This window comes from Ascaphus truei, chromosome 8 (genome assembly GCF_040206685.1).
Source record: "Ascaphus truei isolate aAscTru1 chromosome 8, aAscTru1.hap1, whole genome shotgun sequence".
Lineage (NCBI taxonomy): Eukaryota > Metazoa > Chordata > Amphibia > Anura > Ascaphidae > Ascaphus > Ascaphus truei.
This window is the reverse complement of record NC_134490.1, coordinates 27,140,215-27,162,942: the sequence shown is the minus strand read 5'-3', so window position 1 is coordinate 27,162,942 and position 22,728 is coordinate 27,140,215. Positions and strand designations below refer to the sequence as shown.

Genomic DNA, 22,728 nt, shown 5'->3' with positions numbered 1-22,728 from the left:
TAAAGTGTGGGTTTGTTTGAGTGGTTTTAGCCTGTCAGCATCAGTATAGCTTTTAAAGTCCTATTACGCCGTATTGTACAGTGTAGTAGTATAGATCCATTATAGGCTGTGATACTTCTTAGAAGACCAATGTGACTTCTTGGTAGATTAATTTATAGTGTGCAGAGCTTCTGAAACCTTACAAGTACTTGAAGAAGAGACCTGTGAGGTTTTGAAAGCTCTTAACACAATAATTTCATCTACATGATGAAGTCTCATGTTATTCCCCTAAAAGGTATCACAACTTACAACGAATCTAGCAGAAGCATGAGGAGTGGTATTGTACTTAAGGTACATACTTTTAATATAGAAGATTCACTGCCAACGCCTTGTGACCTTTGGATAATTTTATGGTAGTATGTCATAGGTACCGGAGAATAGAGATTAGAGAGCAAGGTTTTACTGTGCTTGCATTGTTGTTTTATGTATGAGGATGTGTAAGAATGCACAAACTTGCAAGCTGTAAATGTTTTGCCGGTTTTTTAAAAATGTATTTTGCTTGTGAAACATTTTGCCAATCCTCCAAGGGCTAACATGATGTCGAGACATTAGTTAGATTTTTCAATTCCACAAGCTACTCGTGAAGTATCGCAAGACTGTGAACAAAAACACAATACGGTGTAGTCTCAGAATTAAGCAAATCTAGGGATTTTAAAGTGCTTCATAAACTAGTATAGTAAGGAAAACCGCAATGTGCGTTGACTTAATGCTTTGCAAATCGCTTGCAAACTCCGATCGTAGAACATAACCCCTGGAACATCTTCCTGCAGTGGAAGTTACCCATGGTGTTAAAACAGCTTATTAATGCAGCAGTCAGAATAGAATACTTCCTCAATGGACACAATGTGGTCACAGGATCAGACTTTCCCCAGCGGCTTAATAAAAAGCTGCAATATCCCTAGGAGATGACGTTGTGACCTTCTATCGTTGTGCCCACTGCCCTATTTGTAGGTTTTTTTTTGGGGGGGGGGGGGGATTGTTTCGCACACTGACACAAAAAAAGGCAATAATATCTCCAGAAACTGTCGGCCTCCGCAGGTTGGGGGATCAACACCCACAAAAATATCTCCGGAACCTGACGGCCTCCGCAAGTCGGGGGACCAACACCCCCCTGGTCTTGGTAAATAAAGGAAACCAAAACTAAGGACTGCTGCATTAAAACAGAATAAGTTGTACTAGGGATATCACCATGATGGACTGCTACATTGAATTGAACTATTAATAGTTAAATACTACAGAATGTTTCTAGATGAAGTAGTGCTTGTTAACATAGTCGGATATATGTCTTTAAATGTAAATAGCAAAGATATACAAGCTAGTGTAATAACATGAAACATTAACGATGAGGTTTATCAACACTAAGAAGTGTGTTTTGGTGCCATGCTTGCATCATACGCAAGAAAGCTCGTAAATGGCATTTCCTACATCCGGTGCAGATTGGTTAGCGGAGACTCAGACCTGGTGGATATTTTGGTGCGAATCATAGGGAATAAATGGAGCAATACAGGTGCAGAATTTGATAACTCCCAATGTGCACCAGATACATTCTCCTATTGTTACTCCCCAAATCATACTGTGTGCGCCAGATACATTCTCCTATTGTTACTCCCCAAATCATACTGTGTTTGCCAGATAATTTCTCCTATTGTTACTCCCCAAATCATACTGTGTATGCCAGATACTTTCTCCTATTGTTACTCCCCAAATCACACTGTGTGTGCCAGATACATTCTCCTATTGTTACTTCCCAAATCATGCTGTATTTGCCAGATACTTTCTCCTATTGTTACTCCCCAAATCATACTGTGTGTGCCAGATAACTTTCTCCTATTGTTACTCCCCAAATCATACTGTATGTGCCAGATACTTTCTCCTATTGTAGGACCTATTTTTCAAACTCTCCTGACTGCAGGACTGCAGTATATATTAGGAAGAACCAATGCTATTGGAAGCAATGTTTTTTTATTAATTGCTCAATCTGTTGCCGTTTTTTGCAGCTCCGTCACAGTTTTGCAACCTGGAGACTTTATTAAATACTAAATGTGCTGCATTGCTTGTGTATGCTGTAAGAAAATAACAATAATTAAATTGTCAGATTTACTTGACTGCTTTTCATGTATATTTAGCATTATAAATTTAAATAATACTCCCTAAATACTGGTGTATGTTTATGTAAAACAAGAAACAAAGAAGTCCAGAGCAACATCCAATGTGACAAAAATACACAGTGAAATACCTATATATCTCTTGAAAAAGGATAATTTAGTTAACCCTTTGGCCAAAGCGTATAAGCCTGCGAGCCACTTTCAATGCATGACCAGTTCGCATGTCCTAACACTAACTGATTTTCCAAGTAAGCAGGTTTTCTTTTCATGCAGCTGGTGGTGACAGGTTCAATGCCAGGGCGATCCTTCCTCTAATTATAGAGGTAAATAAGGATTTTAATCAGTTAGTGTTAGGACCTGCGAACTGGTCATGCCTTGAAAGTGGCTTGCATGCTTATACGCTTTGGCCAAAGGGTTAACTAAATGACCCTTTTTTCAAGAGATATATAGGTATTTCACTGTGTATTTTTGTCACATTGGATGTTGCTCTGGACTTCGTTGTTTCTTGTTTTATACAATTAGCCACGCCCAGTAGCACTCCTTTTGACATATATATATATATTTTTTTATTTATATATATATATATATATATATTGTGGTAATTTTGGGGGGTTTCTGATAGCTTGCTGGGTATCTGTGTGTTTGTATGTTTATGTAACACCAACAGAATTTACTAGATCTACCCAGCACATTTTTTTGTTTAAGAAATCTACATTATTTAATGGACAACCAATAGTACTGTGACTAAAAAGTGTTCTTGCATGCCATATGTGCAATTAATAAGTAAGATTGTTAGCTGCTGATAATTGTATTTATTTGAAACATCTGTGCAATGAAATATCAACATGGCATGACTTCAAGCGTTTAAACAGAGTGGGCTTGGGAATGGCGATATTGTGATTCATTTATTGTACATACATTACATATTTCATTGTCATCACATTTCATTCTCATTGTAAACTTTTTTTTTTTTTTTTACATCATCTATTAGCCTTGCAGGTCTGACGGTGACCAAACAGGAATGACATCTAAAAGTCCCGTAATGGTTACAGGCTCCCCGGTTAATACCTTGAACTCAAATTCTGTTGTGGTAAGCCCGTCCAAATCCCTTTGCTATCGCTCTTACATAATGACCGCTTTGAATCAAACCAAGATTAATATTTTCGATTGAGACTTTAACAAAGGGAAATCTTCTTTAGGCATTATGATCAAATATACCATAATATTATAAGCTCCCCCCCCCTGCTTATTAGATATAGATATGAATGCCCACTTGTTTTAGGATCATACAGACAGATGTGCAGAAATTAGGACTTTAGTTTCTGTATATACAGTAGATCAGAGGTTCCCCAACTCCAGCCCTCAAGGACCACTAACAGTGCAGGATTTAAGGATACCCCTGCTTAGCACAGGTGCTTCCGTCAGAATGATTGGGCCACCTGTGCTAATGAGAGAATAGCCTTAAACCTGCACTATTCGTGGTCTTTGATCAGTGGAGTTGGGAATCTTCGCAGTAGAGGATCTGTTGGCAAAATGATCACTCACCTTTTTGTATTAAAAAGCCATATAATTCCGGGGGGGGATGTAACATTATTGTAAGACTATAATATACTCTCTCAAGCCAATGAATTGGTATAAATCCAGCTTGCCCATTGCGGTTTCATGAAATTAACAGGGATTTACTCCGCTTCTTTATAAAGACGGGGAGCTGTTAACCGAGATCTGCGAGGTATAAAATAAGTTATTCTGGGTTTACTCAGAACTAGATGAATCGAAGACAAAACCCCGCTGCTTCGAATTGGGGATACTTTCCATTGATAAATCTATCGCTATTATGTACACCAGTTTTGCAGCTGGGGGACTTTGATAAATAGACCCATGTTTACTAAGTACATTTCTGGCACAAGTAGAAACCTTACAGCCCGCTGTGTTTTCCAGCACCAGAAGGTGCCTTACGGCAGAGGTGCTCAACTCCAGTTCCCAAGCCCCCCAACAGGCCAGGTTTTCAGGATATCCCTGCTTCAACACGTGTCTCAATCAGTCGCTGCTTCAGCACAGGCGGCTCAATCAGAGGCTCAGTCTTCGACTGACCTGTGCTGAAGCTGGAATATCCTGAAAACCTGACCTGTTGGGGGGCTTGAGGACTGGAGTTGCGCCCCCCTGCCTTTATGGAAGAGGGCCGCTTAGTATATATGACCCATAAGCCTATTGTATATTACAATGTATATTTCCTGCTTATTCACCAAAACCGACAGATACAATTCATGTTGCATCCATACTCATGTTCTTCTCGTTCAAAGCTTCATATGGACAATTTTATTATAGAGTGTTCTCCACCAGAAGAGAAGTGATTATGAAGCATTTTCACATTTCCATTGTATTCTTCTACAAGTTATATCCTGTAATATACGTGTAAATCCTTTGCTCTAAGAATAGACCAACATGTCATTGTTTAGCTGTTGTTTTTTTTTCTTCTTCATCGTTTCACTTATTTTTTATTGTATTGTAATATTACGTTTTGTCCTATAGATATCACTCGTATTCCCCCGCGCAAAAGCGAAAATAATACAAGTTTATTTCTATCAATGTGTAATTCCAGTTTTAAAGTTCGAGAAATTGTGATTATTTCGAGAGAGAAAAATATAACATTTTTGTTGGTGTAGTTAAGCAATAACTGAAAACGTTCATAGTAGAATAGAGAAAAATGAAAATGAAACATTTTAACCGCTTTTGGCTAAATTATCCTTACCACCGACTGCAAATTGATTCATACAGTATGTTCATCCCAAACATATTAGATTAAATCACTTTTTAATGAAGCCGCTGGAACTCTTAAGGGTGCAATCCAAGCTGGTCGTATTTTAGTCTTTGATTAAGGAGACCCTTAGGAGTTGTGGGTGGTAATAATCAAGGCTTGATTTTAAGATATTGTTATTGGGAAGTTTAGAACACATTTAGGTTCCTGTAAGTAGTTTGATATATTCAGAATGCTGATCTGGAAGTAGTGACGTTGGTGGTGGCCATATTGTTCTATCCCAGGTTGCCAGGACGCCCGTAATAGACCAGGTAAGACTTGATGGGAAGTCCAGGGTGGTCTTCTTTTATCAAAGGGGATTGCATCGTTAACAGCTACTGCAGCATTTCCTATGACAAAACGGTCTGTGTGCTGTGTAGACATGGGGTGGCGAATGCCAGTCCCCACAGGCCACCAACAGGTCAGGTTTTCTGGATATCCCTGCTTCAGCACAGGTGGCTCAGTCATGACTGAGCCACTGGTTGAGCCACCTGTGCTGAAGCAGGGATATCCTGAAAACCTGACCTGTTGGTGGACTGGAGTTTGCCACCCCTGGTGTAGTGTATTCGTCCACAGTGCATCAACACCAACGCGTTTCATAGCTCTGAGGTAGCAGGGGCCCTCAGCATAAACATTTTTGGGGGAATTGCCAAAGCCTTAAGATTTTGCCTCCCCACTGAAGTCTCTTGTTCAGGGCTGTCCCACGGCAGACACCATCACGGCCACTCGTGGTAGATTAAACCTGTCTTGGTCCACGAATCCACGTGAGTAATTGGGTTCTGGGACAACCTCTATTTGCTACGGGAAAGTCCTACAACACACTGCTGACGACTCTAATATACGTTGCAGAACTTGCAGGGCACTGCATTACTGGATTGAAATGTTAATGTATTACATCTGACTTCAGAATGAACGGGTCGTCCCTAATATTGTGAGGGACGCTATGCTATTGCTTAATCCTTTCACTGCCAGGTGGGGTGTTGCAGGCCCTTCCGCCAGCAAAAAAGGGTAAATGTGTTTTGGTCCTAGCTCCACCTACTCTCAGAGGGGTTAGCGTGATGTTGCCTGTCAGAAATGTCTAAAAGTCAAACCATTGTCTGCATTATTTGTTTCACTCTAACCAAATAACACTTGCTAAATGTGTCCCTTATAATTTGCTTGATGACCACAGCATCCTCATCATACATTGAGCGCAGGACCAGACCTCACAGAGTCTGAAAAGAGCTACGTGGTAAGATACGCCTGACTAGTTAGACATAGAAGGTTTACTGCTCCGTAGATTTGAGTGTTGTCCATGTTAACAATATACGTGTTTTTTGTTTCTGAATACCAAGATGTGCTTTCACCTGCTACGCCTGCACTTGGAATCCTAACCATTGTAATGCATGATTGATGCTCACCATTATTCTTTTGCTAGAATTACAGCATTTTAACAGCAACTTGCTTACTGCATCAAACTCTCTTGCTGTGTTTTTGTGTGCGTATCTTTGTACAGTACTAAATACAACCTTCTTCTGTATCTTGCCTGTTTCTCCATGCTTACGCCTGGATCCCTTCTGCACTCCACTACATGGATTTAACTGGATCTACAACTCTGTTGTGTACTGGACTTTATGTGGTGCAATCTGGAATTTCCCCATCTCTTGTCTGTCTTTCTTGTTGACTGTCTTCTGGTGGTGTTTCTGGATGTGACCTCCTCACAGGAAGCAGTCTGCAATGAGATAATAAGCATTGCAGAAAAATCTGTGCGTTACTGCAGTACTATCTCTCACCCTTTTGACTATCGGCACAAGGTGTCTTCCTATGACAATAAACAATGTTTAATCATTTCTCAGCAACCGCAAGCAAAGCAGAGAAGAGACAGCCTAGAAAGAAGTCAGACACCACATGATGCGTAAGTTACCATTATTTATCTTTCTCTGCCCTCATAGCCCTAGAAACAAAGAAACGTAGAATTTGATGACAGATACGGACCATTTAGCCCACCTAGTCTGGCCATTTTCGTCTCTGTTGTAAAACCTACATGATACTTGGCTGTTTTTTATATTTAGGATAAACTTATGTTTATCCCAAGCATTTTTTTATTCCCTTACTGTATTAGCCTCCATCACCTTTCGTGGGAGACTATTCCACAATTCAACCACCCTTTCCATGAAGAAGTACTTCCTCACAATTCCCCTGAGCCTCCCACACAACCGCTTGAGAGCATGACCACTTGTTCTAGCACAGTGTTTATCAACAAGGGGTTCCTGGGAAACTTTGGATTCCCCTGGCAGCCCTAAAGGGTTCCATGCAATTTTTAGGACATTTCAAAATTGTACCAAATACAGAAGAATTTACAGTGCATCTGATCTCAGACGCGCTATTAGAGAGGGTTGGGGTTCATTACGATGCATCTGATCTCAGACGCGCTATTAGAGAGGGTTGGGGTTCCTTACAATGCATCTCATCTCCGACACACTATTAGAGAGGGTTGGGGTTCCTACAATGCATCTGATCTCAGACGCGCTATTAGAAAGGGTTGGATGGGGTTCCTTACACTGCTTCTGATCTCAGAAGCGCTATTAGAGAGGGTTGGGGTTCCTTACAATGCATCTGATCTCAGACGCGCATTTAGAGAGGGGTTGGGGTTCCTCACAATGCATCTGATCTCAGATGCGCTATTAGAGAGGGTTGGATGGGGTTCCTTATAATGCATCTGATCTCAGGAATCCTTCTTCCGGTATCCAGAGAGGGAAAAAAGGCCAGGCCACTCCAAAACTGACAAAGGGGGTAATTTATTGCAAGCTAAACATACAGTGAAAAGAGGACTAGATGAACGCACCTACGCGTTTTGTACACAGAGTAATTTATCAAGTACCACAGTTACCACGTTTTTGATTTTTTTTACACAAAATCTAAGGAATAACATTTTCATCACTAGTATAATTTAGGTTTTTTTTGTCATCGCTAATTAAACATTTTGAAGCCTAAAGTAATAATGTCCTAAATTATGCAAAACAGAACGTTTAGCTGGAGAAAGATAAAGTAATTCTAAGTTTTTGGGAACTGCCTCCTCCTATAATAAGGAAATCTAAATGATTGCATTTGAGGTGCAGTTCCACTCGTGCGGATGTACCTTCAAACATGTTGAGGAGAAGCAGTAGTTAACCGACAATGTTGCTATCTTTGAAGCAGGTGAACAAGTTTACAATACACATGAATGTCACTTTAACCCATACAGTATATACGTAATTTGAATGGGCCATAGGCCATAGTGTCATGACTTCATGCACCAAAATGTAGACATAGTATGTTCCTGCCAAAAAAAGGTTTAGCTTTAAGGACGGTTATATTTGTTTATGCAGCTTACTGCATTTGGGAGTAGTTTAATGTATGTTAAAATATGTCCACTAAGTGGCACTGCCTTTGTAATACTTTACAAGGAAAAGTAGTGACATCAACTTGAATTAAATGGCCTGTAACATAGATAGAGGGAGGAAATACCTTTCTAAACCACATAGCTTTATTATGCCTTTTTTGCACCCCAATGCAACTTCATTTTTTCCATTACCTACATGAGAGGAATGTGCTTTAGTCAACTACAGAGATTAGGGAAGGTTGCACTAAGCCTGGAAATGCAAGATATTTGCACAGCTGCCCAAGGGAATTCAAGGTTCAAAATGCTGTCCAATGTGTGTTGGAAAATGTAACATGATAACTTGGCAATAAGATATTTCCTTGTCAGAAATGGCAGCTATTTTTATAGAGTCCTGGATGGTACATCTTGCATTGTTATATTTTTTAATTTAATAGGAAGGTGTTGGTACTGTATGCCTCTACACTTATTTTTAATGTATATTCATATTTAGTTAAAATAACGTTCTTTCTTTTTTTGCAGTAATAATAGCATGTTCTTGTATAGCGCTGCGAGTTTTACGTTGCGCTTTACAGAGACAGTTTGCAGGCACAGGTCCCTGCCCCGTGGAGCTTACAATCTAGGTTTTGGTGCCTGAGGCATAGGGAGATAAAGTGACCTGCCCAAGGTCACAAGGAGCAGACACCAGGTTCCCCTGTTTCAAACTCAGTGCCATTCAGTGTCTTTACTCACTGAGCCGCTACTTCTCCCTTCTCCCATTAAAAAGGAATGCAATTTTAAAGGAACAATTCATGCTTTTTTTTTAATACTGTTTTTTTTAGCATAGGATTGAAGCATCTGGTCTCTGGAGCTGAACCCCATTCATTTCCGCTCCGGGGACTGAGATACTTACCTCCAAAGGGGTTGCCGGTATCTCTGCAAAGTTTAAACTCCCATGTCATGCGGGCCAATAGGAAGCCGCACCGGATGACATCACGGGTTCCTATTGGCCCGTGGGAGCTTTAAATGTGTCCATAACTTCAATATCCTTATAATAAAAAATTTTTTTAAATCAATGTCCAGCAGCTATGTGTATTTTATACTATTTCTACTTTTTTTTTTTCAAAAGTAATCCTCATTTTTGATCAACACCATTAGAACTCGAGCTTGGTTCCCTGTACAACGCATGGGCAATCCTGAGTAGAATGGATTGGTCCCACATAGGATCAAAGTTAAATTAAGGCCGTAATATGTCTAATAGTTTCAAACGTGGTCATTATACCTTTTTAAAAATTATTAGGAAAGTGTAAGCATTTTCGAATTGTTTTTTATAAAGTCCAAGCTCAAACTAATGACTCAAAAATACAGAAACTGCTGTCTTTGAGTGGGTGCCCTGAGCATTTTCTTGTTCCAGGCTTTAGCCGTATAAGCTGTTTAATACAGCGAACAAAAGCTCTAGGGTAGAAGTTCCCAACTCTAGTCCTCAAGGGCCACCAACAGGTTATCAGGATATCCCTGCTTCAGCACAGATGACTCAATCAGGGGCTGAGCCACTGAGCCACTGGTTGAGCCACCTGTGCTGAAGCAGGGATATCCTGATAACCTGACCTGGCAACCCTTGCTCTAGGGAATTCATGTAATAATGTGGATAGGAAGCATAAAGTGATGCCCCACTGGGTACTCATGTGCATGTCATTACCCAGAATCCTTGTCTGCAGATTAACATTGTATGACGTGATAGTGGATGTTGCAGGTTGGGGCACCTGTGGAAGACATGCAAACACACTCATAGGTAGCCTATCTTTTTTCTAAGTCTTAACATTTGGCATTGTTTTCAATACACAGGTAATTTGAATGGGGAGGAAGGTGATGGTCAATCTCCTATGCAATAAAGTAATCCCATTTCTGCACACCCCTTGCATGTAAGATGACTAACTAGAAAGACCATGAACAGGGCAAGCAAATATATTAAAATAAATATATATATCTGTTTATTTGAAGAATATAAGCTATATATATATATATATATATATATATATATTTATTTATTTATTTATTTATTTATTTATTTTTAATTATTGGGGTTCCACAGTCTCAATACACATGTATTGGCTTCTGCAGTTTTTAAAAGTATGGAAATGAATCATACATGTTATTTTATCCCAATATATCTTTCTAGGTTTTGCTATCAAGCGGTGTACAGCTACATGCCACAAAATGAAGATGAATTGGAACTCCGAGAAGGAGATATTGTTGATATCATGGAGAAATGTGATGATGGGTGGTTTGTAGGTAAGTTGACTTTATTTCCTGACCAAACCAATATGAATATAGAATATTTTAATACAAGAAGAAAAAAGAACAAACTCTTTGATATCAGTGCTTCAGGATCCCGAATGAAGAGTAGCAATATATGGCTGCTTATAGAGTTATAAACTTGCTTGTAGTTGGACCATACGTGCATCAATGAGTATCCATATGTAGTCACAATTGGTGTAAGCTCAAGATGTGGGTGGTATATATATATATATATATGAAGAAGTCATCATCGATGACGAAACGCGTAGGGCGTGGCTAGAGCAGAGCAGACATTTGTCCCACTGAGAGCAGACTGAGAGGAACGTAGCTTGTGGGAGGCTCGGTAAAGCAGTTCAGTGGACACATCGTTTGGCTTGATTGGTGGTGCAGCAGCTAGAGGCAGTCAGGAGAGGCCTCGGTTTCCTGGAGGGACATCCGTTTTGTGCGGGACACCAGACCGGGTGAGCGTCACTTCCGGTAGAAGGAGACCGCGCACGAGAGGACACCATTACAGGCTCGAACGGCACCACTGGCTTATGAGGGCCAATCTCATAACTGCTTTCAAATAACGCTTTACTTGTGAGTGGGCATTTGTCTGGTTTTAAATGTTCCATAAAATTATTGGCAAACTTTAATGCACTAGGTGTGCGCCTGTTTTCTTTTCTTTTTTCTTTTATATATATATATATATATATATATATATATATATATATATATATATACATACACACACACACATGTAAAGCCCTCCGGTGGATAATGAAGTCAGGAGCTGCAAATCAACAGCCCTGACTTGTTCTCCTACCAATGTGGACAAATCACCCTAGAGCACTCTCTGTAGCATCCAGCAGTAATAACTTGATAGTTACTCACGATTTGATGCTTGTCCAGTTCTGGTGCGTGCGTCACGCTAGAGGCTTCATACAGGAAATCCCAAAGGTAAAAACAGCGGAGCACAGCATGCACAAAAAGTATGGGGCTACATTAAAAACAGCTTTATTTAGAAGTTTGACAACATGGCGTGAGCAGGGTGGATCACTAACGCATTTTGCGCATTATAGCTCTTTTTCCAAGAGTGTAATACTCTGTTGGTGTCAGGTGTTTAAATAACTTGAGAAATGTATTGGATTAGATATATATCTAATCTATATATCTTCTATAAGGATCAGAATCGCCGAAAATGTGAATAGACTCCCAAAAACCCACAAAAAGATTAGCGTAAGAGGGTGCAAAAGAAGTGCCCATTGCAGTCCATTGTGTCTGTAAATAAAACGGTTTGTCAAACATAAAATAATTATGTCGTAATAAAAATATAATCAAATCTAATATAAAGGTGCTCTGTGCAGTGTGAATATTAGAAAGATTTAAGAAGTGACTAGCAGCTTTAATGCCCAATTTGTGATTAATAATAGTACATAAGGACAGAACGTCAAGTGTTACCCAAGTGTAAGTGTTACACCACGTGAAATCTTGCATAGTGCATAACAAATCTGATGAGTCTCTCAGATAAGAACGAAGAGCTCTGACTAGAGGTTGTAAGTAGGAATCCACGTACCTAGAGACACCATCTCCCAAAGATCCAACAGAGTCACAATGGGAGCTAAGATTTGCTTCTATTTGTTTCATCATTTAAGCTGCTTAGAGATCTATGCAGGTATTGTACCTTGAACATATTAGGGTACAAATAAATATTTATGGTATAAATACCAATGAGACATGTTGCGACATATAGCTTTATAAGGAATAATACTCACGTTAGAGAGATTATGTATTTATTCCATATGTCTTTCCACATGTGCTGCTGTCTTTATTATGATCAGTCAGTGGGATCTATTAATCTGTCAACATGAGCATTTATTTACAAGAGAAAATAATGCGTTTAGAATATATGATTCCATCTGCAGGTTCTATTGTTCTATCTTACACACATCACTGCGAAATGCTCAAAGAACTAGATTGGTCATCACTCGAGTCTAGGCGCAAAGTTCACCTTTCCTGTCTTGCCTTTAAATTCTTTATGGGCAAGCTACCCAGCTACCTGAACAAGCTCCTCACCCCTACCACATGCAGCACTTATCACCTGAGATCAGACTCCAAAAGACTGTTCATGGTCCCAAGGCTCAACAAAGTATCCGGCCGCTCCTCCTTCTCTTACCGTGCACCCCAAAACTGGAACAACCTACCATAGACTCTTACGTCCACCACCAGTCTAAGTTCTTTCAAATCTAAGACTGTCTCACATTTTAATCTGGTCTGTAACTGTTACATACGCCCATAATATATTATCTTTAACTGTGCATGCAATGTCTTGTATATAATGTATACCTTGCTCATTTATGTAACTGTATTTGTAAACATGTATTATTTGTCTTAACTCTGTGCCCAGGACATTCTTGAAAACGAGAGGTAACTCTCAATGTATTACTTCCTGGTAAAATATTTTATAACTAAATAAATAAATAATGTTGGTTTTAAATGTATCTTGACGAAATTGTTTCTGTTTATCAATGTATACAAAGTTAGTAATTAGCTTGCAATTTTACCCCCACTCGGAGGGTGTCACTATTGTCGGCAGATTGTCTTGGCGGTCTTTACGTCAATCTTGTTGGTTCTATAGACGCCGCACTGTTTAGCGTAGTGTAACGCCCGGCTGGGGGTAAGTTATTTAAACACCTGATTCCAACAGAGTATTACACTCTTTGAAAAAGCGCCGTCGTAACGCGTGAAACGCGTTAGTGATCCACCCTGCTCACGCCATGTTGTCAAACTTCTGAATATTTCAATAACGCCAGGCAATTTTTCCACACGTACAGGTAATTGTTAGACACACAAAGGCAATGATGTAAAGAGTCTAAAGACCGACACAATTATCTATACAATGATTTACATATGCACAAAAATCCACACACTCTTAATTACTGCTATATACTGCTATATACTGCTATATACTGCTGAAATTGTAACCTGTTGGTTTATATTGATGGTACATCGCCGTAATATGTAATTTTAATAGCTTATCTAGTTCTACTTGCTACAAAAAAGAAACACAATGGGAGTGATGTGTAGTATTATCTTAAGTTAGTTTGTGTCATATTGATGCTATGAAGTTCGTTTGAAAACCACCATCAATGTAATAAGGGATTTTCCATCAGCTTTGAACTGCTGGAGCTTCCTGTGAGTCACTAAGTAATTTAGAGATTAGTTAGAGGTGCAGGTGTTTGAGCAGTTGCCTGATGTACCAATATAATGGGATGTGTCAAATATGCCATCCCCTCTCCATTATTTATGTTTTTATATCCCTCATAGTTTTTTTTTCCCCCTTCATATTCCATGTAATAAAATTGTTAATCAACTTTGACATAGAGACATTTATGCTGTCTCACCGTCTGTATCAGAGGGCAAAGTGGCTTAAAAAAAAAGGAGTGGTACTATTAAGAACTGGGGCATAGATCTGTGCTGCGGGATATGTTTGTACGTTACAAATGAGAAGTTAAATTATTTATTATGATATATTAACCTCTTGTTTATTTCCACTTTCAATCAACAGGTACTTCAAGAAGAACCAAACTATTTGGTACTTTTCCAGGCAATTATGTTAAATCTGTGTTCTACTAAAGAAGATATATATTTGCAGCATTACTAAGATACATTCTTTAAAAAAAACACAAAAAAACTTGCTTGTTATGTATATTGTTAACTGAAGGCAATTTCTGAATGTAATAGATAAAATTATACGTAAGAGGTGTATGGTTTACATATGACAGTATTGAGTTTGAAATGCTACCCCCCTGAGTTTCTTATGCACGAGGCAGTGAATAATTATTTAATGCAATTCACATTTCTGGTTAACATGCTGCCTTTTGCATTATTATCTTCTTGTACGCCTAACTTTAATTTAATAGTTATGTTTTATTTTCTCCTAAAGATAAGCTCAAGCATTTTGATCCTAACTAGACAGATTTGGTTAGATAGGATGAAAGATATAATGTATTTTTGTTCAAGATAGGGGTGGGGTTTTTTTTGCTGTTACATTTGCAATTTTATACTTAGAATTACATTGTATAATGGCAACATAATTACTGTGTGATCATTTTCCAGTTTTACAGGAAAGGTGTTAAAACTCTGAGGTAGTTGCATGATCTTTGATGTGGTCTTTTGACACACAATGAAACGACAGTGTGTGCATTAAAGGATTTGTGTGCATGCTGAGATAATGTTAAGTAGCAAAAAGAGAGACTTTATCATATACAGTAGACGGCGTGACAAAATCCTTTAATGCATGCCTGTAATTACAATTAATCCCTTTGGGTGCTGGAGGGGTTAATGAAAGCAATAGTGTTGCATTTAAAAAAACCAAAAATACATAATTCTGTCAACTATGTTACCATAAATTCAATCAGGAGTACTAGGCATAACAAGTGCAACAATCTTAAATCTGAATCGTTAAAGATTTAAATCATTTTTAAAGTGCAGTCCAACTTGGCAGTTTCCCCCCCAAAAATATGGTTTGAATAAATGCTTCTGCTTCGATTCTTTTCATTTTGATCCCATACTACATTAAAAAAGACAACAAAAAAAACTCACAAAGATCTTTATTTATTAAACATTGGAGCAAATCTCTTTGATCTGTATTTTAACCACACATTAAATAATTTATGGTGGGTAAAAAAAAAAGTGACAAAAACCCTCCACCGTACAGCATACAGCAAATAAAAATATCACCTGTGAGCACAAATGTTTGACAGGTCTGCAACCCTGCTTTTCACCATTATCTCTTCGCATACAATGCTTCCACTGCAGCTAGGGATTCTGGGTAATGGCATGTCACTTCCCAGAATCCCTAGCTGCAGAGGAAGCATTGTATGTTGAGAGATAATGGTTAGAAGCAGGGTTGCAGACCTGTCTGAGACATTTTTGTGCTCACAAGTGATGGTTTTATTACCTGTATTTTAACATTTACAGACTGGGTACATCATTGGCACATACTTCCATTTCTGGCATCCTCACCAGTCGCATCATGTGATCACTCCAGAAGCAGTCACATGATGCAGATGTACTGTAAACATGGGAAGGCTTTCTACACCAAAAATACCCCCCCCCCCCTTTTTTTTTATGATCGTAAGATTGTAATAAAAAATGTTTTTTTTTTTTTTTTTTTTTTTTTTTTTAATTCATGATACTCTGGACTAGCATATTCAAGACTACTTAACGACATAATAGCATTGATTGCTGCAGATTTCGTACCATTTTTTCCCTAATTAAGTACAGTAGATCACCATAACCAGCCTATGACAAAAGCAGTGTATATAGCTGTATATTTCACAATCAGACCTCTGCTAGACCAGATTTTATGTATAACCAATGAATTAACATAATCTTATACGAGTTTGCGCACCCCTGCATTAGAGCAGTGAAGCTCAACTCCAGTCCTCAATTCCCCCCAACAAGTCAGGTTTTCAGGATATCCCTGCTTCAGTACAGGTGGCTCAATCAGTCTCTACTTCAGCACAGGTGGCTCAATAAGTCCCTGCTTCAGTACAGGTGGCTGAATCAGTCCCTGCTTCAGCACAGGTGGCCCAATCAGTGGCTCAGTCTTTGACTGAGCCACTGACTGGGCCACCTGTGCTGAAGCTTGGATATTCTTAAATCCCGACCTGTTGGGGGCTCTTGAGGACTGGAGTTGAGCACCCCTGCATTAGAGAAGTGTTTGTCAACCAGGGACCTGGGGAACTCTTGTGGGCCATGACCCGCTGCCAAGGGTGCCTCGTCCCCAGGGGAAAAACTCAGCTGGCTGCTCTGCATGCACGTCCCGCGCCGTTTGGAGACATAGAGGCTGCGATCCTCTTCTCCTGTCTCAGCCCGGCACAGAGGAGAGAGAAGAGCCTCTTCCTCTCCAGACAGCGCAGGAGTCACCCTCTGAGCAGCTGACATATTTGAGGTGTGTGGCTCGAAAGAGAGGTGGGATGTGGCGTGGATGTGTGGGGGAAGGGAGGTAGGTGATGGCTTTGTATGGAGAGGGAGGCTATGTGGTGTGAGTGAGACGACGTGAGGGGGGGTGTATGAGGTGTTTTTGATTAAGAAAGAGGGTGAGGGTCAGTGTGCTGGGTGAGATGGGGGGGGAATGTGGAGTATGTGTTGAGTAACAGGGTGAGTATGATGTGTGAGAGTGAATGTGGAGTGTAAAAGAAGAGGGGGGTGACTGTGTTGGGTGTGTGCTTGTGAAAAGGAGGTTCTGTGTATATGCGTATAAGGGAGGAGGGAGGTGCCCCGATATTTAAAAAAAATCCTTCAGGGTGCCCTTGCTCAAAAGAAGGTTGAACCACTGCATTAGATTACATATCTTACTATTATATTCAGTCTGGGGGTTTAGGCATTCAAATGCAGAGCTATTAAAGCAGAAGTCACCCCTCTGGACCCCTTCTTTTTCTTTTACATGGCTAGGAAGCAGCGGATCCCCAGAGCTCAACCGTGTTAACGTCCGCTCCGGGGACCACCTGGATTCCAAGATACATACCGGGAAAGATAGTGTTGGATACTACCTGGTATTTAATCCCCTCTGTGACTTCAGCCAACAAGAAGCTGATACTGGCCCATGTGATGCAGACTGTTTTAACAGCCATTTTGTTTAGGAGGCGGCACCAGCGCTACATTCAGCTGCAAGTATATTGAGTGATTTTTAACTCCAGGGAACCCCTGGTTCTCATTTTAACTCTAGCTCGGACCCCTTGCTTCCCAACCAAGTAAAAAGATAAATACATTTTAAAAATAAAACTCAAATAGGGTGGAACTTCTCCTTTAAACATTTCTTAACCCTTATGCTGCCATTGGGGCCAGCAATGCATTAAAAAAAGACAGACCGTGTTACCTAGCTGAGTGCTTTCCCTTTATTGTAACCCCCATATACAGTATGTCAAAACACAGTTGAACACTCACTGCTTTTCACCAGTCTCTGCGGTTTGGAAGCAGTCTCACTGATTATTAACCCCAGCTGACTTACAGACTTTAATAGAGCATTACTAATAGAAGTCGTTACTTTGCTCTTCAAATGCCCTTTTATTTATCCAGACACCCAAACCTCACTAATCTCAGTATTAGGAGGCTGACCTCCGACGTTAGGTAGGACTGCACTTTTAAATGAAATTTTAAAAAAATACATCCTGATATTTTAAGTTGCTTTGTTTGGAAAGAGTTTGAAAGCAAGACAATTCTTATTAGTTCCATAAACCATCTCCAATCCAAGTCTCTGTTGACACGAGAGTGTCACAAACAGTATACACCTGTAAAATGAACACATTTGTTACAAAAAAAAAAAAAATCACTGCAAGTTTGCACCTTGCAGCAATAAAAAGAAAAACAAGATTCCAAATGTTCTTTTGTCATAACAAAATATATTTAATAATGTAAAAACGACTATTTTTTTGCTGATGCTTTTATACAGATTTATTAACAATTGCAGCTAAGTTGGCATGACTAGCAATATGTTTTGATATATTAACTGTGTTCCCGGTATTAAAGATTTTTTTTTTCTCCATTTATACAAATTACTTTTAAGTGAGAACCAGTTACTAAGAGTTAGTGATTGTAAATATGTATATTTGACTTTGTAAAGAACATGTATGTAATCTTGTATAGAATCCAAAATAATTTAAATGGCTCGACGGGAAAATAAAAAGATGACGACCGTTGGGGGAGGGTGGAAGAGATTTTTGAGTTTAATTTAAATGAAGGAGTTTAGTTAAAACTTCACATGAAGACTTCAGCACAAAATATATATGACACGGTTAAAAGAATAACACTTGACCACCTTTTTGAAAACATATCCATTGTTTTATTAATGTTTTAACCTTCAACTGTTTTGCATTTAAGCCACAGTATTTAGAACTATGTTAAGAATTGGGTAACTCACAATAAGAATACATTAGTATCATAACCTTACTGACTTTATATAGTACAGAACACTTAAAGCATTTTAAGTTCTCACTTTGCTCTTCACCTTAAAAGTTATGTTATGTTGTTTTCTCATTGCAGTGCATTATATTTTGAATCATAATAAATGAAAGCATTGAATAACCTTTGTGTTTGTCTGATATTTTTGTAAACGATGTACATCCCCTCCTCCTTCTCCAGCACTTTTACATGAAATAGGTTTTCTTTTTCAGACCCTCGGCCATCAGATGGAATAAGTCAAGTTTGACACTTAATAATGTGCATGACATTTTTACTGTGCATTCACTTTCCCACACAAGGGGTAGACACCCAAATATATCATTTTACTGGACTTAGAATTGTAGTGTAGCATACGGACAAAAGAAGCTTCATGCCTTTTGCATCAGACACTGATATACAGATGCAGCGTGCTAGCAGTTGAAATCGCTCCGTCCTTTTTTCACGTGCGTCTAATTCAAACACACAGGTGTTTGCTGGCGCGTTGTGTGTGTCAACCGAAGCAATAACATCTGCTACATCTGTTTAGGCTATAAGAAAATGACACAAGCGGCCGTTCCATGTTTTTATTCCAGCGTTATTGTTTTAACTTATCTGTATAATCAGTCCCAGACAGTCCTACTATCAATTTCCCTTGAATGCAAGAGGAAATCCTGGACGCAGCCGACACTAAAATGAGTGGTTCTTTGGTTGAGTCATGGGAAACATGTAGTTAGTTACTTTAGTACGTCATTAATGGTACCAAAGATCTGTAACCCTTCCCTTAATCTCTGTTTACAGGGGAATGTTTTCCACTTCTGCAGTAAATATTGTTTTAATCAGTTGGCATGTATGCACATTGATCTTAATTTGGCCACCAGCTGTTTTGTCATAAATAATAAATTGTTTAAGTATGGGTTCTTTTATTCACTTTACAGCTCATTTTTAATGATTATAGTCATCTTGGGAACCAGATGTGCAGCCTATATTTATTTCGGCATCTATGGCTAAAGGAAAACCTAGTGCATTGTTTTCTACTTCCACATCATTTACCCCTTGCGGCTGTGAGCCTGACTTACCCCGCCTCGGATTTTGTCCCCATTTCCCAGCATTAAATAAAATACACTGACACCATAGTTAGTGGGTTTCAAGTGTCGGCGCATTTATTAAATACAACATAATAATAGTCGATATACAACACAGCAATTTTAACTTCCTCAAGGACCTGCCAGTTTTCTCCGAATTACCACACACTATAAAGCCCCCAGGATACCTGTGGCTTGAATCCCAAACAGACGCCTCCGCCAATATCCTGAGGACACTGATCACATTACTGGGGGGGGGCACTCCCACACCCGCCGCGTTAGCCTCGTAGGGCACCACCTCCCCCATCTGCCGACCTCCACCAAAAGCCAAACCAGCAAGGTCCCCACAACGATAATGACAATGTCCCGCCATGCTGCAACGATAACACAACCCATAATGCTGTGACAAAATTGACCCATTAGCATCCAAGATGTTACCCCTTCACGAACACCTTACCAAACCGATACCTATCACTGGACAACCCACTATAAAACCCAAATATAAAAGGGAGGGAGAATGGGGATTCTTTCACAAGCTAAGCTGGAAGGTAAGTGATACAATATATAGCAAACAACAAACTGCCGGCCTTAAAAACTACTGATTTCCTGTCCATTTTTGTAAGAAAAGCACCTCCAGAAAAAAGTTTGATCACAATGTTTGCAGCTTGGTCAAACTTCTTGAAAGTTCGATCAAACCAAAAGTGAGTAAATATTACTGGCTGACTTTAAACTGTGTCAGGGAGAATCATAGAGAACAAGAGGCTTCAATCCCTGAGTGTGCAAGAGCACGCACCCTCAGTCAAGCCCCTCACTACTTTTATCCAATACCCAATTGCCCACTCCTTTGTGAGGAAGGGTGGAGACTGATTATCCCATGCAACAGGCTTCTCAGTCTCAACTACTGGGTTCCTCCGGCGCTGCAAACAGGAATAGATGCTGAACTAGTTCTAGCAGCGCTTATGTTCACGTTAAATGTGTCAGAAATCGCTAGTGTGTGTGTGTGTGTGTGTGTGTGTGTGTGTGTGTGTGTTGGTTGACACTTTTTCTGGTATTAAAAAAAAAAAAACATTTTCGGAAAATTGGAATTTCTTGAAAACTTTTGCGAAAATGTTTGGGAAGCAAATTGTGGGATACGCCTATCTCGCACATGGAGCGCACTTTCAAGATGGGTCATAATGGAGTCAGCGGTACCTAAAGCCTCTCTAACAAGGAGAGCACAGCTGTAAAGAAAGTACATTGAATAGGACAGCGGTGTTCAACTCCAGTCCTCAAGGCTCCCCTCCCCCCCAACAGGTCAGGTTTTAAGGATATCCCTGCATCAGCACAGGTGGCTCAATCAGTCCCTGCTTCGGCACAGGTGGCTCAATCAAAGGCTCAGTCTTTGACTGAGTAACTGATTGAGCCACCTGTGCTGACGCTGGGATATCCTGAAAACCTGACCTGTTGGGGAGGAGAAGGGGGGATGTTGAGGACTGGCGTTGAGCCCCCATGGAATAGGGTCACAGACACCTCGGTGCATGTTTTATCTAGTACACTATTATGTGCGAATAGTATCTGCTTGAGCAAACCTAGTCTGTCTGAGACTAAACGTTACCATATTGATACAATACAGGCAGTCCCCGGTTATCCAACGGAATCCGTTCTGGAAGTAGCGTTGGATAGTGAAACCGTTGTAAAGTGAGTCCCATGTTAATCAGTGGCAGTGAGCGTTGGATAACGCATTCAAGAGTCAGAAAACGGCCCATAGGGTTGCATTGTAAAGTGTTGGATATGCCATTCGTTGTAAAGTGAAACGTTGGACAGCGAAGACTACCTGTAGATATTTCCTATGCCGAAAAGGTGTGGAAGGAATAATGCTGATGTAGCAAGAACGTTTATAAAAACTGCAGCTGTTCTGCTCAGAAAGATCTGGGTATTCTGGGTTTGTGACTAAAAAAGTAGCAGTACTCTTTACAAACTATGAAATAATTGTTGGCGTACTATAAATTAAATGATAAAACTAATAAGGGAGCATTTATTGCCAATGAGATTTTAGATTTGCATATTGTGTATTTGTTTTCCATATATTTTACAGCCTACACTGATATAGTGACCTACCCACGTCATGGAAATACTATTACCCATAGGCTACACCTTCTACCAAGTGCCATTAACCATAGGCTATACCATTTGCATTATAGGGGCCCATACTTACTAAACAATGTTCTGCTCAAAGGCACCTACCAGCCCTGGAAGACCACTTCTGACCTATTGACTTGAATAGAATTAAGGGGTCTGTTAGCGCTGGAAGGGGTCTTATGACAGAAGATGACTTAGTAAATGTGTCCCTAGATGTTATGCCAGTGGTGCCAATAATGCATCCTCATTTGTGAATTTGTTTATACAGGTAAACCCCGTTATAGCGTGACCCGTTATAACGCAAAATCGGTTATAACGCGGTTTTCACGTTGCTCCCGGTTTTTTTTTGCACACACTCTCACTGCACACACTCTCACTGCACACACTCTCACAGCACACTCTCACAGCACACAGCTCTCAGCACACAGCACTCACAGCACACTCTCACAGCACTCACAACACACTCTCACAGCACACTACACCACACCTCCCACTCCCCCTCCCTACCTTTGGTGTCGGCTGCTGAGATTGGAGCGGAACTGGCATCAGGAGGAGGGGGGGGGTGTCGGGAGGAGGGGGGGTGTCGGGAGGAGGGAGGGTGAGTGAGGAGCAGGCTGGGACTCGGAGGGCCGCGTGGGCTATGCCGAGGAGGGGGGGTAAGTTAGGAGCAGGCTGGGACTTGGAGGGCCGCGTTGGCTATGCCGAGGAGGGGGGGTGAGTGAGGAGCAGGCTGGGACTCGGAGGGCCGCGTGGGTTATGCCAAGGAGAGGGTGTAGGTGTGGGGGCATGGGGGGGAGGAAATGGATGCCGGTGGTGGGAGGTAAGGAGCAGGTTGCGGCTGGACTCGCCGTTGCTAGGGGACGTGTAGTGCTTCCGGCCACCTCTTCCTTCCTTCCCTCCTCCCTCCCTCCCAATCAGGCATGCAGCGGCCATTTTTTTTTAAAATTAGCGCGACCCCGGGTCTAGCGCGGTCGGATTGGGTGACCCCCGAGGACCGCGCTATAACGGGGTTTACCTGTACTATAAACC

The 22,728-nt window shown here is 40.4% G+C and overlaps 1 protein-coding gene across 50 annotated transcripts in view; it reads left to right on the top strand.

Moving 5' to 3' along the window:
- Nucleotides 1–18,643, top strand: part of SORBS1 (sorbin and SH3 domain containing 1) — a 296,558-nt gene extending 277,915 nt beyond the window's left edge. For 40 of the 50 annotated variants that reach the window (XM_075610940.1, XM_075610957.1, XM_075610946.1 and 37 more), the window contains 5 exons: nt 3,136–3,234; nt 6,110–6,169; nt 6,642–6,832; nt 10,455–10,567; nt 14,121–18,643. In XM_075610940.1, the coding sequence (XP_075467055.1) occupies nt 3,136–3,234; nt 6,110–6,169; nt 6,642–6,832; nt 10,455–10,567; nt 14,121–14,188 (531 nt within the window). In that variant the 3' untranslated portion in view covers nt 14,189–18,643. The remainder of the gene's footprint in view (nt 1–3,135; nt 3,235–6,109; nt 6,170–6,641; nt 6,833–10,454; nt 10,568–14,120) is intronic. The other 10 variants (XM_075610950.1, XM_075610984.1, XM_075610983.1 and 7 more) reach the window with 4 other exon arrangements.
- The last annotated feature ends 4,085 nt before the right edge of the window (nt 18,644–22,728 follow it).